The sequence below is a fragment of the Triticum aestivum genome, chromosome 3D, assembly GCF_018294505.1.
Source record: "Triticum aestivum cultivar Chinese Spring chromosome 3D, IWGSC CS RefSeq v2.1, whole genome shotgun sequence".
Classification (NCBI taxonomy): Eukaryota; Viridiplantae; Streptophyta; class Magnoliopsida; order Poales; family Poaceae; genus Triticum; species Triticum aestivum.
The window spans coordinates 18,793,572-18,817,597 of NC_057802.1; the positions used below are offsets into that span (position 1 = coordinate 18,793,572).

Consider the following 24,026-nt stretch of genomic DNA (forward strand, 5'->3'; position numbering starts at 1 on the left):
AATTACATAACACACAGCTAGTTGATAACATTTTTTTTTGTTATTGGCTAGCTGAAAAAACTGAATACATCTAATAGACAAGAAACAAGCAATGCTCCACTTGCTTCAAAAATCGTATGGGACTGTACCGCCATTGATAACGCTCTGTGCCTCCGATACTGTTGTAGTTGGGCACAGCACACAATCCTTGGCCGTCCATGTCGCTACTGTCTGTAGAGCTGCAGAGCAGACTCAGTCCTTGAGTCCATCTTTACTCCACAGTTGGTGGTCACATCGCATCACACCATCTCATTAGTCAAGACTTATCCCATGGGTTCTGCAGAACATATTATTTTCTTTTGAAAAATCATCGCTCAGCCAATCGATTCCTTCGGATTTTGGCTGTCCCCCACCTCCATCTCATTGCTATATATTGACCACCTAATTCATCACCAGATCTCCAACCTTTCCAGATGTACCCGACCAGCTTGTTGCTGCTCCTGTCTGTATGTTTGGCTTGCATCGCAGACATTAGTTCAGGCGTGCAAGCACAAGCAGCCTGCCAGCCTGAGCGATGCCGCAACCTGACCGTCTGTCATTGCTAGTAGCAATATGGCACCGTCTGGATTGGGCGGGCACTACGTGCGTCTCTAGCATCAGCCAGTCCCGCCACGGAGTTCGCGTGCCTCTGCCCCTATGGCATGCTGCGGTCGACATGTGCCGGTAAGCCTCCGAATTAATATTCATCATCATCCTAAAATTTAAATTCCATAACATGGTAATAAACTAGTGAAAAATGTGGTAGTTATATTCAATGATCAATACAGTTGGTCAAGCTTTAGTCCACGGGCGGCAGTCACATCGCGTCCCATCCCTTGTGGACAATTTCCTCTTTTGAAAATCCCATCTGCTGTTGAATAATCAACGCGTTGATTTACGCAAGATTTTTGCCTGACGCTGGCCTCAAGTCCCCAGTCTCAACCAAGCTAGAGTATTACTTCAAAACATGGTTTGAAATGATATACATTTAAAGTCATAAGTGATAAATGGATTCCCCCAAAGAAGAGAAGTGAGAGATGCCAGACCTTCACCGTCGGTCAATGCTAGTGGGAAAATGGCACGGTCTTTCCAATCTGTGCACTCCACACAAAAAATATTAGACCAATCAAGGTTTTGGAGTCATCAAAAGTAAAAGACAATTATACTTTGACCGTGGAGGGGTACATAGGCCGTGTGAAACTAGTATCATAGATTCTGAGTGGGTTTTCTACGTTCGCGTTCCGTATGCAGCGCCAATTCGAGCCGGCCATCACGCATGCTGTCCAATCAATTATGCCCACCGTTGTGTCATCCATGCACCAGCCACAGGCTAGTAGATTCGTTTCTCTAGCTAGGTCCTATGCATGCTCTGTGCACTTTTCCCTCCCATGCTCCTGTTTAGTGGCAGACCAACCTCATAATTATATCTGGCGTGGATAATTAACGTCGCTAGTTACTTTTTTCGCAGGATAATGTCACTTGTTACTGTGGGATTATTACAAGTTAACCCACAGCCTCAATTAAAAATCACGTGCGTGCAATTTCTATGAAGGCTTTGTCAGACTTTATGAAGGATGTGCCTGAACTTTGCCATGAAAAGCAGAAGGACTTTTGAAAAACCAATAAAAATGAAAAGTGCTTTGAGTTTTGGCGACAAAGTTCCAAAAATACGGTTAAAACGTTCTCTACCTATTTTTCAAAAATTGCAAGCTATGCTAGAGTTTTCCAAAAGTTCTTCTATTTGTCATGGCAAAGTTCAGATACCAGTTTAACAAAGTTTGGTTCTATTTTTTTTGCGGGATAAAGTTTGTTTCAACTTAAAACTATTTAAAGAACATTCTTTGAGAACAATTTCAATAACAGGATATTTTAATTTTGTGATGTTTAAACTATTTCCAACAACATAGGCTAGGGAGATAATCACAGAGATTAATTCCACAGCCGGAGGGGTAAAGCGAATCTAGCAACAGCGTCACCTACTACTGGACAAGACTAGCCTGGGTCCTAGCGGGGCCCTTCTCAGCTTTCTCACCCGCATCATGGGTAGATTTGGGTGGTGGAGATACACGCTGTGAAACGGAACGCGAATGTAATGCCTTTTCCCCTCCTTGTCCGCACGCTTGTAATACTCCGCTACTGGCACGTGCAAGAGCAAGACGATGGATCCGTTCCACGTCTCTGTAGCTGCCATGTTCTGCAAAGCACACTCAGTCCTCCGGTCCATCTTTAGTCCACAGTCAACGCATCGCACCATATTGCTCAAGACTTGTCCCTTGGGTTCTGCTTAAGTATTTATTTTGTTTTGAAAAAATCATCATCCACGCAATTCTGACTCTAGCTGTCTTCCACCTCCATTTATTTGTCTTTTGAAAACCTATCGCCCGCGCAAGTCGCAAATTGATGGCAGGTCTTTCTCGAACCGTTGCGATGTCCACAACCAACTTGTGGTTGTTGCTCTTCCAAATTTCTTGGCCCCAAAGTCACATGTCTATTGAACACACAGAATTAGACAACATGCTGCTAGTTGAAAACCTGAAGTGCATCTACTAGACCCGACACGAGCAGTGGTGGCGCTACGAGTTAGATGTCGTGATGTCAAAACTAGAAATTTAGCTTATACGTGCACAAACTATACCCAAAACTATTGAAGCCGCCCGTGGACTCGAGCAGTGCTCCACTTGCTTACAAAATGTGTATTGGGACTACAAGAACATAACTACACATTCTATGGTGGGAATACGTTCGCGATAAAACTGTGGAACACTGCACCAACTAAATATGGGTCAAGACATGTGGATGTTGACTCTCTCTAGTGGGTGTGGAAAAGTAAATGCGTCCACAGAACCAGTCAAAGGAGTTGGCTAATACGGCTTGTATTACCTTCTCCCTCATCTTTGTCCTTCCATATCATCTGTCGAGTTTGCGCCATCCTTCCCTGTTACCAAATCAGGCTCCTCCATTCAGACTGCTGCCATGCATCCAACCTCACTGCTCTTCACCTTGGCCTCACTGTTCCTCTTCCATCAACGGGTACATGCCGAGTGTGAGCCGATGGCGTGCGGGAACTTCACCATCAAGTACCCGTTCTGGCTCGGCGCGCCTAGCCGCCCCGCGCCGGAGCCCTCCTGCGGCCACCCAGCCTTCGAGCTCTGGTGCAGCGGCAGCAACACCTCCGCTTCCATGCGTGGCTCCGCCATCCAGGTCCTCAGCATCGACTATGGCGCCAGCTCCTTCGTCGCCTCCCATAGCAGATTCTCCGGGAGCGAGGACGGTGTGTGCCGCGCCGATTTCAACATGTCCTCCAGCCTAGCTCTTAGTTCGTTCAAGCTCAGCCCCAGCAATATGGCCCTGTGCCTCCTCTTCAATTGCAACGGCACAGAGCCACGGGGACCCGCCTACGTGAACGCCACCCACGGGGACCCGCCTGCGTCGCTAGCGGCGGCGAGTGCCGGTACAGCAGCTCCACCGCAGAATTCGCATGCCTCTGCCGGTCTGCCCCGGCCGGTGGCATGCTGCATGGGCCAACATGTGCCGGTAAGCCTCCAAATCAATTTGTATCATCGTTCTGAATTTAAATTCTAGAATATGGAAATAAACTACATAGTAAAAGTGTGATAGTTGTCTTATTATCAATCCTACCGGTTCTGTGTGGAGTGGGGTAGTCAAGCTTTAGTCCACGGGCAGCAGTCACTTCGCGTCCCAGGCCCTGTCGCTGAGAGACTCTTATAACTCATATCAGTTCCTCTGGATGATTTATAATCTTTTGAAAACCCTATCTGCTGCTGAATAATAAACCTGTTGGTTTATTCAAGAATTGTGCTCACTTAGATGATCGAAATCGTCCGCCGCTGGCCTCTCAAGTTCGCAGTTTGAACCAAGCTGGAGCATACTTCAAAACTTGATTGCATTTGAAATAATTAGTCAGATATGGATTGGTCAAAAAAGAAGAGAGGTGAAAGATGCGAGACCTGTCACTATTGGTCATTGGTAGTGGCAAAATGGCACGGTCCTTCCGATCTGTGCGCTCCATAAAAAAAATATTTGACCAATCAATATTTTGTAGAAAATTAACTAGTGGTGTCCTTTTTTTATCTTAAATATTTACATGCAGCCATCCTGTATAGTTCGGAAAAACAAAATCTGGAAACTAACTCTGCACACTGAATTTCATCCCTAGTCAATTCCTACTCCGCTGAACATGCGAAGCAAACAATGGTAATCGTATGAAATAAATTTGAAGTGCCGAAATGTTGGTATATAGGACTCCTCTATTAAGCTCCAAATTCACATACCTGTAGAACTCAAAATTAGGTGAACTGAGCAGTGCCCCACTTACACTTCAAAAATTAGGTGACCAACAATGACGACACTCCGAGCCTCAGTTCCCTTGCTCCAAACATAACAATGCATTTTATGGTGGGAATGCGTTCGTGATTGAACTGTGGAAGACTGTACCAACTAAATATAGATCGAGACATTTGGATGTTGACTCTCTATAGTGGGTATGGAGAAGTAAATGCGTCCACATAACTAGTCAAACTCGTTGGCTAACAAACACCACTATTTATATCTTCTCCCTTTTCTTCATCCTTCAATATTATCTCTTGAGCTTGACCCATTCTTTCGCTACCAAATTAAACAGCTGGCCACAGGCATGTATCCAACCTCACTGCTATCCATCTTGGTCTCACTGTTCCTCTTCTATCATCGCGTTCATGCCGTATACTCGATCGGTAAAGCTTTAGTCCACCGGCAGCAGTTACACCGTGTCCCCTTTGGTGGACACGGTCATTCCGATTCCTGCACCATAAAAAAATATAGACAAATCAAGATTTTGAAGTCACCGGAAATTGGCAAGTGCATGATAGTGATACTTTGACAAACTCCTGATTGGTTTCCTTCTCGTCTCTCATCTAGTTTGCATACCTTTTTTGGTGAGGAAAAGGAATTTTTTCCTATGGTTTGCACACTTTTAATACATGCTACACTGTTGGGTTTAGTCCCACATCGGTTGTGGGAGGAGGCAGAACACGATTTATAAGGGCGGGGGTGTCCCCTCCTAACAGGCTAGTCTTTTGGGGGAAGAGGGCCCAAGGTCTGTCATAAGTCGGTGTTGCTCTTCGGTTAGGCCTGGTTGACGCATGTGGGTCGGAAACGCTGGTGATAGCGGACCCGGGATTGCGTAACATACACAGTTCAAGATGGGTCCGTTTCACATCTGCCATGTTCTGCTCAGCCATGCTTCTGCTCACCCTCCTATCTAGCACCACGAGCCAGCCACATGTAGTGGCCTCCCCGCCGTGTACCCGGCGGCACAACTCCGCCTGAGTGTGGCTACCGGACCTTCCAGGTCACCTGTGACGACACCGGGAAGGCTTTCCTCAAGAACTCATTCTGGAACAACCAGATGATCCTGGATATCTCTTACAAAGACAGTTCGTTCCGCCTTCCCGGACACCAACATCGAGCTCTACGACGGCACCTGCAATCGAGCTCCAAGTAAACGTCTCTTCTGACCTCGGCCTCGCGCCCTTTGGCATCAGCCCCGCCAACAAGGAGCTCTTCTTCCTCTTCAACTGCACCGACCTGCACATACAGCCGCTGCTGCCTGCATGGGCACCCATGAACTGCACGAATGGATCCAACGTGCCAACGTTCAACTCATGGCAAATTTTACGTGCCTCACCGGTGGGTACAAGCCCGATGAAAAATGGAGTCCGGTGCCTAGGAGCTGCATGGCGTCGATGATGCCGGTGCTGGGTACGAGGGCACAATAGGGATACTACAACATGTTGATGAAGGGTGGGTTTCTTCTTACTATACGCCGGGTGATTGCATGGTGTGCCAGGAAAGTGGAGGGCTTTGCCGGGTTAATAGTACCTACAATATCTTAAAGTGCCACTGCTCTGACTCCGACTGCATGTGTCTCCGTCCACACCATCTGCGGTGAGCTTCGCACACGTATAATAGTGACAGTGAGTTTGACCTATGCAAAATGAGGACGGTTTTTTTTTTTGAATTTTCAAGAGGGGGGGGATCCCTTCCACCACCTGTATATATTGCGTAAATGGGGCAAAAGCTACCAGAGAATTCAGTCATTATAAGAGGGGCGAGAGCTGAGTGCAACTCTCAGGATCCGCAAGCCTCACAGGCTCATCTAAGAACAGACAACCAAACGTCGATGTGGGACTGATCGTCGGTCTTCATCTGGCCACGCCAAAGCACTGCATCATCCCGACAGGCTTTGAGTGTAGCAGCAAGGGACATCGTGTCACCCTGAAAAACAATGGCGTTTCGACGCTTCCATAGCCGCCAGCAGCAGAGAAGGACGAAGCCCACAGGAGAGTTGGCGCCGACGGCCGGGGACGCGTCGAAGCGATGAAGCGCACGAACCGAACCTGCAGCAGGGGGCAGCCCGATCCTACGCCAAAACTGCACCGCGAACGGGCACCCGAAGATGAGGTGGTCGGCCGTCTCAAGCTCCGCCTCGCAGCAGGGGCACCCGGCCTCTGCCGCAGTGAGGATGGTCTTGCGCAGCAGCACGTCCCGTGTATGCACACGAGACTGAGTGAGCAGCCACCCGAAGAACTTGACTCGCGATGGGGCACGGGAAGACCAAAGGAAGGAAGCCGCAGGCGCGCCCACACCGTAGTAGTGGTACAGGGCGTAGGCGCCCCGTGAAGAGAACCCACCACCAGGTCCCGCACAGAGCGCGACAGACTGGGCGTCGGGCTCGCCGGAGGGGGCACGCCGCAACCAGCAGCTGAACCGCATCAAGTTCCTGGGCCGCCCGCGGGGTGAGCCGGGGCACCAGCAGCGCGCGCACCCCGCGGCGGCGCGCCTCCCAGACCGTGACCTCGGAGCAGGTGGCATGCGTGAACAAGGCAGGAAAGGTCGTCCGGAGCATCCCACAGGGGAGCCAGCGGTCATGCCAGAAGGAGGTCGCACGCCCATCCCCGGCCTCCACCTTGGTGAGAGCTCTGTACACCGGAAGCAGCCGCAGGAGGGCCGACCAGTGCTCACCCTCAAGGGGGGAGCGGCCGGCTCCAAGGAGGGACTGCCCCGCCAACTGGTCCCAGACCCAGGAAGCCCATCTGGACGGCGTGTGGGAGTGGAGGCGGTGCAGCAGTTTGAGGAGGAGGCAGTCATTTTGCACACCCAGGGCCCGAACACCGAGGCCACCCCCCGCCTTCGACCGGCAGACCCGATCCCAAGCAACCAGGCACTGGGCGCCTGATGCTCTGTCCGCAACATTACAAAGGAACGCGCGTCGTAGCCCATCGAGCTTATGCAGGACCGCAGGGGGCAGCCGCATGGCGGCCATGGCATAGGTGGGGAGCGAGTCGAGGACCGCGTTGATGAGCACCAGGCGCCCCGCAGGCGACAACAGCCTCGCCCACCACCCTGCAAGGTAGCGGTCGACCTTGGCGATCATCGGGACGAAGTCATCAATTTTTAGCTTGTCGCAGGATAGCGGCAGCCCCAGATAGGTCTGGGGAAAGGAGTCGACTGAGCACTCGAAGGACGCGACGACGGCCGTCAGCACCTCCGGGGCGACGTGCATGGGAACAAGAGTGCTCTTGGCGAAGTTGATGACCAGCCAGGTAGCTTTGGCGAAGAGGTCGAGGACGATCCGCAACCGGGCCGCGCCCTCAGGGGCCGCACAAATGATGATAAGCGTGTCGTCAGCATACTGCAGCACCACCGGGGGCGCGCCATCGACCAGGGGGTGCTGCAGTCCGCCGTCGGAGCGGATCATGCGCTGAAGCACATCGGCGACCAGGAGGAAGAGGTACGGGGATATGGGGTCGCCCTGGCGCAGCCCCTTGCGGACGGCGAACCAGCGCCCGAGCACCCCGTTAAGGAGGACCGCCGCAGTGGAGGACGAGAGGATGAGGTCCATCCAGTCACACCACACAGCGGGGAACCCCCTCACCTCCATGATCCGGCGAAGACTAGGCCAGGCAATGGAGTCGAAGGCCTTGGCGAAGTCGAGCTTGAACACCAGCGTCGGCGCCCCCCTCTTCTTACAGCATTGGACAAGTTCCGCCGCATAGACGAAGTTCTCTGAGATGCTTCGCCCAGACAGGAACCCAGATTGATCCACATCGATCAGGAGACCGATCTGCCGTTGAAGCCGAGTGGTGAGCCCCCGACAGAGGATCTTCACGTCACCGTTCTGGAGAGAGACGGGACGGAAGTCACCGGGGCCCGGAGTCCCCTCCTTCTTAGGGAGGAGAGCGATGAGGGCGCGGTTGATCCCGCCGAGTCGCGCAGTGCCGTTGTGGACGGCGTCGAAGAAGGCGAGCAGGTCGTCGACGACCACGCTCTAGGGGGCCTGGTAGAAGGCCGGGCCGAGCCCGTCCGGCCTCGGCGCGCTGGTCCTGTCGAGAGCGAAGACAGCCTCCCGGACCTCGGAGCGGGAGAACGGCGCAACCAGCGGAGCACCATCGACCACCGGGGCGCCCCGCGTAGAGCGTCGGCAGGTCGAACCCCCACGACGTGTGGGGGACCCGGCCCAGCAAGTTGGCGTAGAGGCGTCTCAGGGCGGCCTCCTTTCGTTGTGGGAGACGAGCTCGTCCCCTTCCACCGCAAGCACCCTGATGGTATTGCAACGACGGCGGTGCGACGCGCGGGCGTGGAAGTAGCCGGTATTTTCGTCACCTTCCACCACAGCTCGACACTTCCCACGCTGTCTCTAGAAAGCAGCCTGGCGAGCCACCGAGTTGGCAAGGGCCAGGCGGGCATCGCCTCGCAGCGCAAGCTCAGCGACTGAGAGCCGGCGGTGCTCCTCTAGGAAGTCAAACAGATCCACCAAAAATTTGCAGTTGTTATAAAAACGGGAATGTATTTGTGGTGTCGTTTCCATACCTTGCCAGCGGACCTGATACCTTTCTTTTGGCGGGCAAGACGGGACGCGGCACATGGGGAACGGGGCACACGCGACCAAGCAGGTAAGACCGCGGGGAGAAAGCTAGGATCCAGCAACCACGAGTTTTCGAAGAAGAAACGCCCCGCCTGAGGGAGGCGAGTGGAGATAGAAGCGACGAGGGGAAAGTGATCCGAGGTGGTACGGGGACGCGAGGCTAGAGAAGAATCAGGAAAGAGCACATCCCAAAGCGAGTTGAAGAAAACTCGGTCAAGCCTAGCGAGCGTGGGGGGATCCCGTTTATTCGACCAGGTGAACAACCTGTCGGAGAGGGGCAGCTCGTGCCACCCCACTGTGTTGATCAACGAGTTAAAAGTGGACACACGACGCACGTCAAAGCGATTATTGTTCTTTTCGTGCGCCCAACGAATGAGGTTAAAATTCCCAACCACCAACCACGCCCCCTGGACGGAGGGCGCGAGGGCAAGCATGTCGTCTACGAAAGCCGCGGTGAGGGATGAGAACGGTTTTTTCTAGCTGGGCTACACGGTACCCCTTATCTCAGCCTTTCAATCGTGCCCATGTTTCATCGAGACATGTGCACACAGCAGTTGGTGTCAGACGCTTAATCCTTAATCATCTGCATGTGAGGGAATTGTTCATGACATGACGTCGCATGTGCCTCTGACTCTCTCGTTCTTCCCGTGCATGCAACTCTTCTCTCTCTTCCTTTATGCTCTCTTTCATGCTACTCTCTCTTCTCTTACATTTTTTTAAACTCATGTCATGAACAGTACAACATCCATACCCTGGCAGTCACACCTTTTCATGAGAGAGAGTTGTGAGAGAGGGACGCTGAGGAGAGAGAGTATGCTTGTGCATGCATGTCAGACACCACGAGAGAGATAAAGCTTCTCTTGTGCATGCGCATGCAAAAATATTTTATGAGAGGGCGGGAGAGAGAGATATGTCCAGCAGCATGTGCATGCATATTATTTTATGAGAGGACGAGACATGACATGAGGAGAGAAAGCAATGTCCATAAAAAATTACTGTTCATGCAGAGAAGGTGAGGCAGCTACAGTCTGCTAATTGTCTGACCCTGCCGCTGAGCATTGCATATATCTCGAAGTGAACTGACGCTGGAGATAGTGGGTACCATGTAGCTCGGGCTAGGAAGGAACTTTCCGATGCAAAATATGTGCACCGGTTTAGTTCTATAGACTAAGTACTCTTCGGTTTTGGCAAACTAAGTAAGTTCTACAAGCTATATAGGAGATTTACGGGAAAAATGAACGCAACATAGCATGTAAAAACGTCTTACATAATGAGACGGAGGGAGTACATTATGCCACGAAAATGTACTGCTTAGCAATTTCAATAGAGCACATGCTCATTCGCAAAAAAAAACAAAAAACAAAAAACAGAGCGCATGCTACTGGTCTAGGTCTGTACCCTATAGTACTCTTCGGTTTTGGTGCACTGTTGATCATGCTGGTACAACGGACATTTGCACAAACAAATAACAGAGCACCCATGTTCCTGCTAATTGCTATGCGGACTGAGATGTACGTTCCTTCTAATATACAGTTTATGCAATCTGTTATATTGGCTATCAAATCTACACAGGCCTATGATAAATATATTTTTGTCAAACCGATATTTGAGCGACATAGTTGCTCAATCAAAAGAAAGTCATCTCTATTGCTCTTCCTTATCTTGCAATGTTCTTTTTCTGGTATACTTTGCAGAGAATATTGAATATTCATTTACGATGCTTGTCTCTTTCTTTTGGAAAGACAGTGAACGTGTAGTACTATTGGGTGATATTGTTTTTACTCATAAATGGCATGTTACATTCCAGGTGGCGAGAAGAGAGGGAAGAAGATTATGCTAATAGGTATGCTAATGTTTTTGCCATCTTTTTCATATGTAATGATTTAAATATCATTAGCTCACTAATAGTGATTTTCTATGATAAAATTGGAACTTCAAATTTATCATGTCCATAATAATTGGAAATACATTGTAAAGTAAAATCTGAAACAAGTAACTCTAAGTTTGTGCATAATAACAAGACTGATCAATTTATGGCATTCAGCATCTTGCTACTTTTACCAGCGTGCACAAGAGAACTCTAAACTACAGATGGTCTGGAAATAATAATGACGGTATTACAACTTCTGCTTTACAAAAGGAAATAACATCTCCTTCCATCTCAGGTATGACATCAGCAGCTGCAACCTTTCTCTTTGCAAGTCTTTATGTGCTAATAATGCATAGAAAGGGAAAGAGACTATGGTTTCTCCTTTGCAAGAAGACTAGCAGCAACATTGAAAAAAATTACGAGGCCATGATAGTATCATATGGATCCCTAGCTCCAAAAAGATTCATGTATTCAGAGGTAATGAAGATAACGTCTTCACGCAATAATCAGCTTGGAAAAGGTGGTTATGGTGTGGTTTTCAAAGGAAGACTACACGATGGTCGTCTGGTTGCTGTAAAATTCTTGCATGACTGCAAAGGAAATGGGGACGAGTTTGTGAATGAGGTTATGAGTATTGGCAGGACCTCTCATGTTAACGTAGTTAGCTTATTTGGGTTTTGTTTGGAGGGATCAAAACGAGCTCTTATATATGAGTACATGCCCAACGGTTCCCTGGATAAGTACATTTACTCAGAGAACCCCAAAGAAATTTTGGGATGGGAGAGTCTCTATGGAATAGCAATCGGGATTGCTCGCGGCCTCGAATACTTGCACCATAGTTGTAATACACGTATCGTCCATTTTGATATCAAGCCCCAAAATATCCTTCTAGACAAAGATTTTAACCCAAAGATTGCTGATTTTGGTCTAGCTAAATTGTGCCATACAAAGGAGAGCAATCTTTCAATGACTGGAGCTAGAGGAACAATTGGGTTCATCGCTCCAGAAGTTCACTCTCGAACCTTCGGGGTGGTTTCAACAAAGTCAGATGTTTATAGTTATGGAATGATGCTATTGGAAATGGTTGGAGGCAGGAGAAATGTAAAATCAATTGTTGCAAAATCCAGCGAAAAGTATTTTCCAGACTGGATTTATGACCACTTTGCGCAAGATGATGGATTACAAGCATGTGAAGTCACAGGAGAAACTGAGGAAATCGCAAGAAAGATGACATTAATTGGCTTGTGGTGCGTACATATATTGCCTGCATATCGCCCTACCATAACCAAAGTCCTAGAAATGTTCGAGAGAAGCTCAGATGACATGGACATGCCACCGAAGCAAAACTTCTCTGGATTGCTGTAAGATATACTCCCATATTTTTTGTTCCTTTGTTTTTCTGTGCAATTATGATAATGTAATAAATTGACCTGCACGCTTATCTCTGATTCCAGTGAAAGTTCAGCTCACAATATGGATGTACAAAGTTCAAGTTTTACCAGATCTGAGGAGATCAGCCTTGTGAATTCAAAAATCCTACAAAAATCGCCAACTCTTTGAGCAGATAGCTAGGCCTTGTGAATCAAGACTGTGAGAAGGTGGCCTGTACTAGAGTACATTCAGAAATTGAACAAGCGCAGCGAAATTCAGCATTGTAGTTGAACATATTCCATGTATGCATGACCTAGAGTCAAGAGCATCCACAGGCCAGCGTCCTAAGGTACCGACTACAGAAGGAATATACAATTTAATTTGATGAGTTTTGTGCTCCAACTGCTAAAAGGCATCGGAGGCAGACAACCACCAAGGCCTTCTTGGCTGTAACTACAGCCCCTCAAATTTCAGAATCCGGAGGCATACAATGTATATCCATCTAAGCATTGTAACATTATATGCCAATTCATAGCAAACAGATTATATAATTGTAAAAGCGGAACGATTATACTTACTTGGTCCCCTTCATAGATTGTATCCACTCAATCAAACAGAGCCATGCTTTTCCTAGACTCACGCGCAACCTCGCCGGCGACCATATTACTCTCCCTCCGCTGGCGAGCCGAGAGTTTGCGCCGCTTCTCAAGCAACATCGCTTCCGCGGCCCCTCGTTCGCCGCTGTAGCCGCCGCCAATGCCGAGCGGGTCCACAGCGGTTGGTCGGAGATCCACGCGCCTGAAGACGCCGCGGCGAGAGGCCTCGGCAAGGGAGCGACCGCGGTGGGAGATGGTGCGGCGAATTGGGGTCACACACCGGCCAGCCAGCAGCAGTGCAACGCGCAACTGCGTTTGAGGTTTTGGGCTATAGGCCTTCTCGAAGAAGAACCTGACCTACGCAATTATCTCTCATTCCAGTGAAAGTTCAGCTCACAATATGGATGTACAAAGTGGAAGTTCTACCAGATGGGAGGAGACAAGCCTCGTGAATTCAAAAATCCTACAACGACTGTCAACTCTTTGAGCAGATAAGCCTTTTGAATCAAAAAGACTTACATTGACTCCCAACACTGTGAGAAGGTGGCATTTAGTACAGTGCATTCAGAAATTAAACAAGCGCGAGGAAATTCGGCTTTGTAGTAGAACATATTCCATGTATTCATGGCCTAGAGTCTAGCATCCGCATGCTAATGTCCTAAGTTACCAACCACGGAGGGAATAAAAATTGGTCTGACGACTTTTGTGTTCCAAGTTCCATCTGCTAAAGGGCACTGGATCTTATGCCAGAGGCAGACAACTACAAGACCTTGTTGACTGCAATGTTCCCCCAAAACTCAATAAACGCAATCTAGGTAGCGAGCAGAATTTCAGAATTTCCTGACAATTGTAGGTGTATGCACATCTAAATAAACTCGATAAATGCGATCTAAGCATTGGATCTAGGCTCTAACTACAGCCCCTAAAATCTGAGAATCCATCTGAACATTGTGACGCACAGGTGCCAATTAGTAGCAAGCAAATTAATCGTGTACGCGGGAGGAGGATGGATCATACTTACTTGGTCCTCTCGGTAGGTGACACTCTCCCTTCGCTGGCGGGCTGTGGCGCTTCTCAGCCTCTCAAGCGACACAGTTTCCGCGGCCCCTCACTGGCCGCCATAGCCACCGCCGATGAAGAGCGGGTCCGTGGGGTTGGACCAGGCTAGTGGTCGGACGGCGGGAGACGCGACGACGAGAGGCTAGTCTCTCTTCTGCTGGAGTTACCGGTCAGGACGGCAGCCACATGCACGCTGTAGCTGCGCCGGCGTGCAATCGGGGGCACTACTGGACAGCCAGCGGCGGTGTGACCCGGCCCAATCCCCCCACACCGATCAACGTTGGGCCATAGGCCTTCTCGTTGCCCGAGTCTATGCAAGCTCAAACAAAGATGGAAGAGGCGAGTAACATGGCAGGCCAGGTGGGACATTGGGAGCAACCATGCCGCCCAGTTTGTTTGTTTTCCTCGTTGATCGATCGATCGATACTCAAACTCCGCAAACTGCGACAAATGGCAACCTGGGAGTTTCTTTTTTTCGTAGATCCGTTTATTCAAAACGTTTTATCTCTTAAATCGTGCGTCCAAATCTCGAACTGCTTTTACCGTTGGATTTCTCGCGTCGAGATCTTCAAAACTAAATCCAATGTTGATAGGTTTTGATGAACTATTTTTTCAAGAAAAAAACCGGACACAAAAACCATACCGGGAGCATGAGTTTTTTCCCTTTCCGAAAGAGGCACGGGAGTAGTGCCTCTCATGAAATCACAACCGTGCCTCTCGCAGAAGCAAAACCGTGACTCTCGCGAAAAAAAGAGAAAAACACGTTTTTTTCCTGTTTCTGAGGAGGCACAGCCGTGACTCTCGCGAAAGCACAATCGTGCTTCTCGCGGAAGCAAAACCGTGACTCTCGTGAAAGGAGAAAAAAAACAAAAAACACATTTTTTTCCGTTTTCGACAGGCACGGCCGTGACAATCGCGAAAGCAAAACCATGCCTCTCGCGGAAGCAAAACCGTGACTCTCGCGAAAGGAAAAAAACGCGTTTTTTTCGTTACCGAGAGGCACGGCGTGACTCTTGCTAAAGCATAACCGTGTTTCTAGCAGAAGCAAAACCGTGACTCTCGTGAAAGAAAAAAAACAAAAAACGTTTTTTTCGTTTGCGAGAGGCACGGCCGGGACTGTGACACCCCAAAATTTTGGCCTTGTTTTATTGATTTAAATTTTTTCCAGGAAATAAAACTTTTCCATTTGTCAAGATTTACCCTTTTGTTATTGTGGATTTTTACTTCAAGTGGAAAACTTTCAAAAGATATTGTTGGACTTGAATACTCTCTATGATAAAGCAATTCTTTATCAGTGGATTTAAATTTGCTAGATTTGTTTTCTCAGAGCCTTATTCTTTTAAAAATGATTTCTTTTAATTTTGGAGCCTGTTTTGCACTACAACCATTTGACAAATGCATTTAAAATTTCCACCAAAATTTGGGAATGTCATGTGATGTTTCCACATCACTTTTATGCAAAAATACCTTTTGGCCATTGGAGATTTTGAGCTCTACACCAACTTTTTCAATCTGGTCCAGTAGGCACTTTTGCACTAGAACCCATTTAAATATTTCTTTAAAAATTCTTCCAAGTGTTTGGAGATGTCAGTGGATGCATACAATTCAACTCTATGCAAAAAAACCAGTGATGTTCTTTGAAAAATTTAAGTGAATCAACCTCTTTTTCATTCTGGTCCAGTTTGGTGATTTGAACTGCAACCCTATTTTATTTTGATCTGGTGCCCATGACCCTTTTTCCTACTTGTAGCCCTCCCTTCAAAACCCTTAAGTCCAGGAGATTGGACCCATTGGAGAATTTTAAGTGCTTGAAATGAGCTCTGACTCTTCCTGTCCAAAGCTGGAGTTTTGCAAGACTTGCACTAGCAAGTTTCTGATTTTGCCCAAATGAGCGTGCCATCATCATCCACACCTGAAGAGACTCTGATCTGGAGAGTTTGACCAATCCAAGAGTTGCCTAAGTGCACTTGGCATTCTGTCGAACACTTGGTGAGCACAGTCAGTTTTGGGCATGTTTCCTAGTTTGCACTGTGATCTTGCTCCAATGACCCAGCAACCTTGTCCACTAAACTCCCAGCTATCTTTAGCCTAGTCCTGTTAATTGCCAGCTCCACCCTCGCGCGCTAGATCGCCTTGGCATTTCGTCGAGCAGGTTCCGTGCGTGCTCTGGGCACCCAGAGCGCACGTTTTGCACGCGCGTGCACTGAGCCGCCGCGCCGCACTGCCACACTCGACGCGACCCGTCCCTAGCCCCTGCTCACCCGCTGAACCGCGCACTAGCTCGCCCACTCTCCACGCCACCGCTGGCGCCCTACAGCGCCGCTGGCAGAGCATTTGGCGGCACGCCGGCGTCGGCAGCGAGCCTCTGCCATGGACGGCGCCGCCCAAACCACACCAGCGCGCCTGCTGCCCCCGTGAACAGCTCAGTCTTATCCCGAAGCTCGTCGGCACGCGCTCGTCGCCGCCACGTCTCCCTGCAGCTACAGCACGGCTGTCGCCGGCGATCTTATCCTCAGCCGCCGCGGTCCAACCCCGACCGCGTGCCAGACCTCAAGCGACCTCATACCTCCCCCCTGGTTCTTCCCTAGCCGTAGATTGACCGGACAGGGCCATCTTCCCCAACTCCGGCCAGTTCAGCCACCGCTGCGCTCCGGTGCAATACGCCGTAGCCAGAACCTCCCCCGCCCAACCAACGCCACCAGTAGCTTCCCCTTGCCCTTGCGGAGCTGCCCAGCTACCCAACCTCGATCGGAGACCACCTGAGCCCAAATCGCACTTCTCACCCGTAGCCCCCTCCGCCGCGGAGCTCGCCGCCGGCGACTCCTTCCACCTCCGACGACCCAGCGACCACCAAGAGGACTACCCCAGTCTGGCCGTTCCATCCCCGCCTCGGGTGCCCGTGAGGAGCTGCCGTTCGTCGACGGCCATCGCCGGAGTCCCGCCCCCGTCGGGCAGAGGAGAGGAGGGAGAGGGAAGAACGGTCAAACCTGACCAGTGGGCCCTCTGGACCCACTGTCAGTGACCCGCGCGCCGTCTTCTCTGTTTTAAGTGAAGGCGCATAAGTCCCGAGTACATCTCCTCTGCTGCGAAAGCGTATTTCTCCCGAAACGTTTTCTTTTCTGGTTTTATTTAAAAACAGAGATTTGACCAAACTTTGACTGGCTATAACTTTTAAAATAAAACTCCAAATGAGTTGATTCTTTTTCCTACCTCTCCCAAATTCCATCTAGTTTATTTTAAGATTTATTTCAAAAATATTTGAGACAACTTTTTGTACTGTGTTTGTAATATTTGTTATTTGGATATTTCTCAAATAGGAATTTTGGAGAGGAGGGAAAGCTTTAAAAAAAAGTGCATCTCTTGCATACCCTTGAAGGCAAGCATTTCTGAACTCTGGCATAATATTCTGTTGTGGTGTTTTGATACGTTTACAACACCATTCGACTTGGAGTATGCGTTTTCTTTATGTAACGATAAAGTCTCGTGCATGAGTACTTTTGGAGATATTTTGTGGTCAGCAATGGATACACTAGGGATTTAGATCATCCCCGTGAGCTCCTCATGCATACTGGAAGGAAGCCGGGAAAGTCGTGGTCTTGGGTAGACACGAGCTTGTCCGTAGTCCCTCGTCGAGACGAGTATGTCCGGTATGGCATGGTGAGGCTTGATGAGTGGTGATTTATCCCCTAATGGTAATATTGTTGGAGGATACTTGGACCACCTGAGTCGGTCATAGGTCGAGTCTTGGTCAGTAGCTTCCCTATGTTGGTACCACCACTTGTCCCTGTCGCAGACGGGGTATGGTTCAGTAAGTTGTCAACCCCTTACCAAAGCACACACCGTACAGAGAGGCCATAGTGGAAGATACCGGAGGCCTCCGGTAGGCATGCCACTTGGTCCGGGGGGCATGGGTGTTTCCGGTTGGGACCGAGAGGGGGGCACCCCTTAGAGCGCGCATATAGAAATTTGATCCCATGCTACGTCGAGGTTGTAGCCTCCCCACTTAGAGTTTTTCTTGGCAGGTGTCGTGGGTGATTCCAGACATCGGTGAGTTAAGCTGGTGTGTGCAGGTCAGGCGTGTTTTCAATTAAAAGGCCGTAGGCGGAATTAGTCCCGATGGACTAAGTAAATCCGTTACTCGTGGGAAAATAGTGCTCCCTCTGCAGAGGATATATCCTGCTGGATAGCCATGTTCTTGAGTAAGGACCACAGTCTGAGTTGAATCTTAGTAACGGTTTTCGGATGGAGACACGGCTAACTGGATCATAGTAACGGTATTCGGATGAAGAACGATTTAACTAGAACTTAGTAACGGTTTTCGGATGGAGACACGGCTAACTGGATCATAGTAACGGTATTCGGATGGAGAACGAATCAGCTAGAACTCAGTAACGGTCTTCGGATGGAGAAACGGCTGGACGCGATTTTTGTTTATGACCTGTGACATCTGGGGATCGTGTTTTAATTTTGTTATTATTGTGGACTAACCATTTACATTATGTATTTTATTGAGTATCCCTGGGATGGTTCTACCTCCTGGATACTCACTGTGATTATTCTTTTATAAAACTTTATGTGGTGTCGCTCAGACGCCCGACTGCGGCATGCTTGTTATTTATTTATCTTTTATAAGCCCTTTATGTGGTGTAGCTCAGACGCCCGACTGCGGCATGGTTACTCTTGCATTTTCCTCTCGAGGAGTCATTCAGACACTCGCTTGGCCCTCAGTATTTTACTTTGGGATTTCGGGAGGACTACCGCCCGACTTCTCTTTTGTTTCCCATGCATCATTATCTCTATGTCTGATTGCACTTGTTAATCTGTTCTCATGCATCGTGTTTACAATTGTTATCTCTTATGTTTGAACTATCTTGCGAGTACTTTCATAGTACTCACCCACGTACTGCATGTTCACATTATCTCTGCATGCGAGCAACACAGACTTTCGTGGCAGATGTTGTGATCATAATTACTTCGGAGCAGGATTGTCCCTTATTATATTATACCTATGTTCTTAATGTTTGCGAGTACATTCAAACGTACTCACTGGCTTGTCCTTGGCTATTGTCTTGGCCAGATTTTCGCGCATGGAGATAAGCATCGCGGTGACAACCTCGGAGCCTACGTGTTGACGATAGCAGCCTCGCGAAGATAGGAGTTATCCTGGTCAGCTGTTCTTGTGGGAAATGGAGTCCCGTAGACGCAGATGTACCCAAACGCTTCCGCCGTCAACCTTTAGAAACCAAGTGTTGTACTCCTAGGCCTCAATGGTCTTGTACTGCATATTTTTGTACCTTGCTTGGAATTCTTGTATCAAGTTGGTGCCTCATCAGCTAACAGTAATCCTGGGGCTGGTGAGCACAAAGGCCGTTTTTCTGGGGAATTATTATCCCAAAAATCCGGTCGTGACAGTGACTCTCGAGAAAGCACACCCGTGCCTCTCGCGGAAGCAAAACCGTGACTCTCGCGGAAGGAAAAAAGAGAAAACATGTTTTTTTTCGTTTCCGAGAGGCACGGTCGTGACTCTCGCAAAAGCAAAACCGTGCCACTCGCGGAAACAAAACCACGACTCTCGCGAATGGAAAAAAACGCGTTTTTTCGTCCAAATTTTTTGTTGCAAATTTTTTTCATCGAAAATCTAAGGAAGACCGATGGAAAACCAAAACGTCAAAAAACCCAAAAATACCGTTTAAAAAGCCGAAAATGCGTCCGAAAAAATAAAAAAAATTAAATCCGGAGGGAGCGCCCAGAGTGTGACACGTGGCAAATGGCTGAGAGTGCGCCAAGTGGCGCTGATCGTTGCTAGGCTCCCGAAGGAGCGCTCGTTAACTAGTTGCTCTCTTGATCGATTGTGACGGAGATGCGGGGAGCTCCTATAAGCCGCTCGTTGCGGCAAAGTGACGACCCTTCACAAAGGAGGGGCTAGACTGGGCCAGCCCATTCGAAAAAAAAATTCTGAATTTTCGAACAAATTTTGTAAAACATGAACATTTTGATGATGTGAACAATTTTGGAAATAGGGAACATTTCGTCAATTTTTGAGCAAGAAAATAAAAATGTTTACATTTTCTTAAACTTCCAGAACAGTTTTTGAATTTGTGAACAAAATTTGAAAACATGAACTATTATTGAATTTACGAACAAATTTGGAAAGTTGGAAGTTGTTTTACAATTCCCAAATATTTTTTGAATTTATAAACAAAATTTGACATTTCAGAAACATTGAATTTGTGAAAAAAAAATTCAAACTTTTTTGAATTTAACAAGAAAATTACAAAATACGAACAATTTTTTAATTTTTGAACAAAACTTGTAGAAAGGAAAAAATTAAATGACGAATTTTTTTGAATTTTTTGGAACAAAATTTGAATCATGGAAAAAATAAATGAACAAAAATTTGAAAATAAGAACTTTTTTGAAAATTTGTGATCAATTTTCTAAAACGGGAATATTTTTTGAATATATGAATAATTTTTTAAAAAACTTCCTTTTTTGTGAAACTGAACATTTTCCAAAAGCATGAACATTTTTTTACAAAATTCCGAACAATTTTGAAACATCAACTTTTAGAAGGAAGAGGAGAAACGCAAAAAAATATAAAAGAAATTAAATAATGAATAAAAAGGAACAGAAAAGGAAGAGGAAAAGAAAAAAAGAAAGAAGAAAATTTAACAAAAAAAGGAAAAGTAGGAAAAAGTCGTCAAAAACCAAAAACAAACAATTAAACCGGTAAAAGAAAAAAACGTTCAGGGAATCTTCTAGAAGGTTCCCAAAACCTGGAACGCTTAAACGGGCCGGCCCAAACGGAGTGATCGTTAGAGCTCCTGTGCGAAGTAGCGTCATCTTGACGCAGAATGCGTTGAATAGGAATTTCCGGAGATGCGTGCTCACCCGATGTCCCAATCCCCCGATGCCATCACGTAAAGCATGGCCCTGATCAGGGCGCACACACGAAATATCTCAATTTCACACAGAAAATGGAAGAAGAAGTACCTGCCGCACTTTTATTATGAGAAAAAATCTTGTGAAAACCGACTTATGTGAAAACGCCGAAAACAATGAACAAATATAGGTTTCAAAGAATTTTGAGAGGACTATTATTGGAAGATTAGAATTTTTTTAAACATGTCCAATTTGAATTTAAACTCAAATTGATTCATAAAGTTTCCAATTTTTGGGTCGGGGTTCTCTTTTCCAAGCCAATCTTTGATCATGCACCAAATCCTTTTTGTGTACTGGCATTGGAAAACAAGGTGAGTTTCCGCCTTCGGGTGACATTTGATAGAGGCAGACAACTATATCGAGGAAAAGAAGCAAAAGAAGGTGGTCGACAGAAAAGAAGGAGAGTTGATGTGCCGACGGACCTTGAGCTTGGTGGCCTTGATATCGTACACCTCAACAAAATTGGTTTTGATGAGTTTTATCTTGTGTGACAATTGAAAAGAAAGTGAGCTGCCGTCTCCGGTTACATACCACAGAAGGAATAAATTTTTGCTGATGAGTTTTGTGTTCCAAATCCCAACGGCTAAGAGGCATTGGATCATATGCCAGAGGCAGAAAACTACCAAGACTTTCAAGACTACAACTTTCCACCGCCCCTAATAGTCTTGAACTCCGATAGCTCCGGCCTGCTGGTTCTTGGCCTTCGTCTGGGTTTGGTGGCTGCCACTGATGCTAGTGGCGGCTGAGGAGCAGCAACGAGAGGGCTGCTCGAGCTCGGCCAAGATATGCGGCAACCTGACCATCTTCGACCCATTCTGGCTCGCCAACATGGAGACGGGAAGACCGTGTGGTTCTTCGGACATTGAGGTCACTTGCTCTAGCAACACTCCAGTTCTACGGAGATCTGCACCCTCGGGTTTAGCTTTGAAATCATCAACATCCCTTACAGGGAAGACACTCTGCATGTTGGTTGATCTAGGCAAGCTGAACTTCTTGCACGCCTCCGGCCTCCAGCACGTGCCAACTAGTGATGTGGAACACCTCTGTCAAAGTGGGCATGTCGTTATGATCGACCCCAGCAACAAGAACCTCATCTTGTACAATTGCACCGAAGATGCCGCCGCCGCAGAAAGTCAGGACAGAGAGCTTGTGGAGAGGAGGATGAGGTGCGGGAAAGAGAGCAAGGTGCTTGTCCGCACGAGAGTGCGTTACGACGAGACAAGCAAGAAGCAACTAAGGGCTGCGACGCTACCGTCATCCCAGTGCTGGGCACGTCCTCCGGTGAGGCACCGGCGGAGGACGCATTATGTAAAAAACTATCCCATTGATTAGTAATTAATCACCCGCAAACCCTGCCATAACCTCGCTCCCTGATTCCTCCCGATTCTAATCGCCGTCAATCGCATGGATCGCCCCGAGCTCTCCCTCCGGCACGCACGCACCGGCGGAGCTCGCGTCGCCGAGATCCCCTTCTGACCCTGCCTCACCCGCACCTGCCTTCTTCTTTCCTCGTCGTCGAGCAGCACGACCACCTCACCGGCCAGTTCCGTCGCTCTGCTCGTCACCACTACATCGTCCTCCCGGCCGATGCGACCCTCGGGCGACATGGCAAGTGGGCCATCCTGGCACTAGGGGGTCGACAGTCCATCATCATCTGTGGTTCGTGCTTCGCCAGGTTATCTATCATCTGAATCGGCTGCTGGAGTACCACCCGTCTGCGGAATAACCAACTGCGGGATTATTATTTGATATCTTTGTTCATATCTTCCCCCTTAAAAAACAATAAATATATGTTCAGATCTTGGTTTTCATTCCCTGTTGGGTGAGAATTTGTACTGTCATTGTGTATTACTCCCTCCGTTCCGAATTACTTGTCGCAGGTATGAATGTATCTATATGTATTTTAGTTCTAGATACATCCGTTTCTACGACGAGTAATTTGGAACGGAGGGAGTAGATCACTAAATCATCAACCAACTGTTGAGAATTTGGTATGTATATCACACAAACATGCATCCCCATCTAGGCGACAATATGTTTACTCTGGTTTTAAATTTCAACAGTTCCAAGCAACACTAGTTATGTTCCTAGAGCACTCTTTCTCATGCTACTTATCCATGGTACTTTGCACTACATATATGCTTCTTCAAGCTAGAGAATTTGCTTCCATACGTCAATTTTCCTTGTTGGTGTCACAAAACAAACGGCCCATGTTGGCCGCAATCTTGGTTTGTTTCCGTTTCCAATGTTCTATGCTTCCAATTAAGGTGAGTCATGTTGAGATATCATATTTTTCATGCTTCCTATGTGCGACTGTACATACAGATCGACTTCAATGTCCTGCCATGCTTCCTAGGTGTAGATATCATTTCTTAATAGCATCCATGCTTCCTAAGGTGATTCTTCAGTACAAATGCTTCCTAGGTGATTACAAACGCTTCTTCCATATATCTGATATATAGATGGAACTTCAATCTTTTGACATGTTTCCTACGTGTACAAATGCTTCGGAGCATGTGGATAACTATTTTATTTTTAAACAAACATGCTTTGTATACTTCTTATTTATACAGTAAAGGATCTAGGTTATCACTGTAACTTCTGTTCTTGCAATGGCCACTTCAGGTTGTGCAATTAGTCTTTTCATTCTAGTAGTACTGCATACATTCAACGGTTGATGCCACAGTGTGTCGTGCTTGCATGTTCAATTTTCATCCCATATCTCTCCTTGGGTGCTCTCTCAATCTCTGCTTGTAATCTATGCTTTCATGCTTAACAAAATTAGGGATGATTACCACTTGCTAGTGTACGTAACTGTATGCTTCCATTCTTCTTTCTTATTGCTTCAAAATTGTTATTGTGCTATCTTTCATATGTTGCAGAAGCAAATTCTCTGGTCAATGGAAACAAAATTATACAATGTGGTGACCTTAACGCGTCTTCCTCCCCATGACGCCGAAAGAAAGGAATTGAGTGCCTATGAACAATTGTTCTATGTAAAGCATGTGTAGGGGAACATACAACTTAGTAGACGGAAGCAATGTCATCGGATATGGAAAGCACAAACTTGAGCATAGGAAGCAGTGTAATATTTTTGCAACATGAAGGAATCAAATGTATTGGTAGTCGAACACAAGTTACATGAGTGGATGAAGCACATAAATTTCAGCGACTTGAACGAAGAAATATATATGTTGTTGGAAACATGGTATATGAACACGGGAAGCATGATAACTCTGGCCAA

General features: G+C 47.5%; 1 protein-coding gene across 9 annotated transcripts; it reads left to right on the forward strand.

The window, feature by feature from the left end:
* Positions 1-329: 329 nt before the first annotated feature.
* On the forward strand, positions 330-13,306 carry LOC123076963 (LEAF RUST 10 DISEASE-RESISTANCE LOCUS RECEPTOR-LIKE PROTEIN KINASE-like 2.4). 9 transcript variants are annotated; one of them, XM_044499141.1, is made up of 5 exons: positions 430-702; positions 10,752-10,787; positions 11,009-11,109; positions 11,746-12,175; positions 12,269-12,762. In XM_044499141.1, the coding sequence occupies exons 1-5, from the start codon at positions 554-556 to the stop codon at positions 12,372-12,374; spliced, it is 822 nt and encodes a 273-aa protein (XP_044355076.1). In that variant the 5' UTR covers positions 430-553; the 3' UTR covers positions 12,375-12,762. The 9 variants fall into 9 exon arrangements, with proteins under 9 accessions (XP_044355070.1, XP_044355076.1, XP_044355069.1 ...); XM_044499142.1 differs by lacking the exon at positions 430-702 and adding an exon at positions 1,108-3,552; XM_044499135.1 differs by lacking the exon at positions 12,269-12,762 and adding an exon at positions 13,163-13,306 and having other exon boundaries at positions 330-702; positions 11,009-12,175.
* Positions 13,307-24,026: the final 10,720 nt, after the last annotated feature.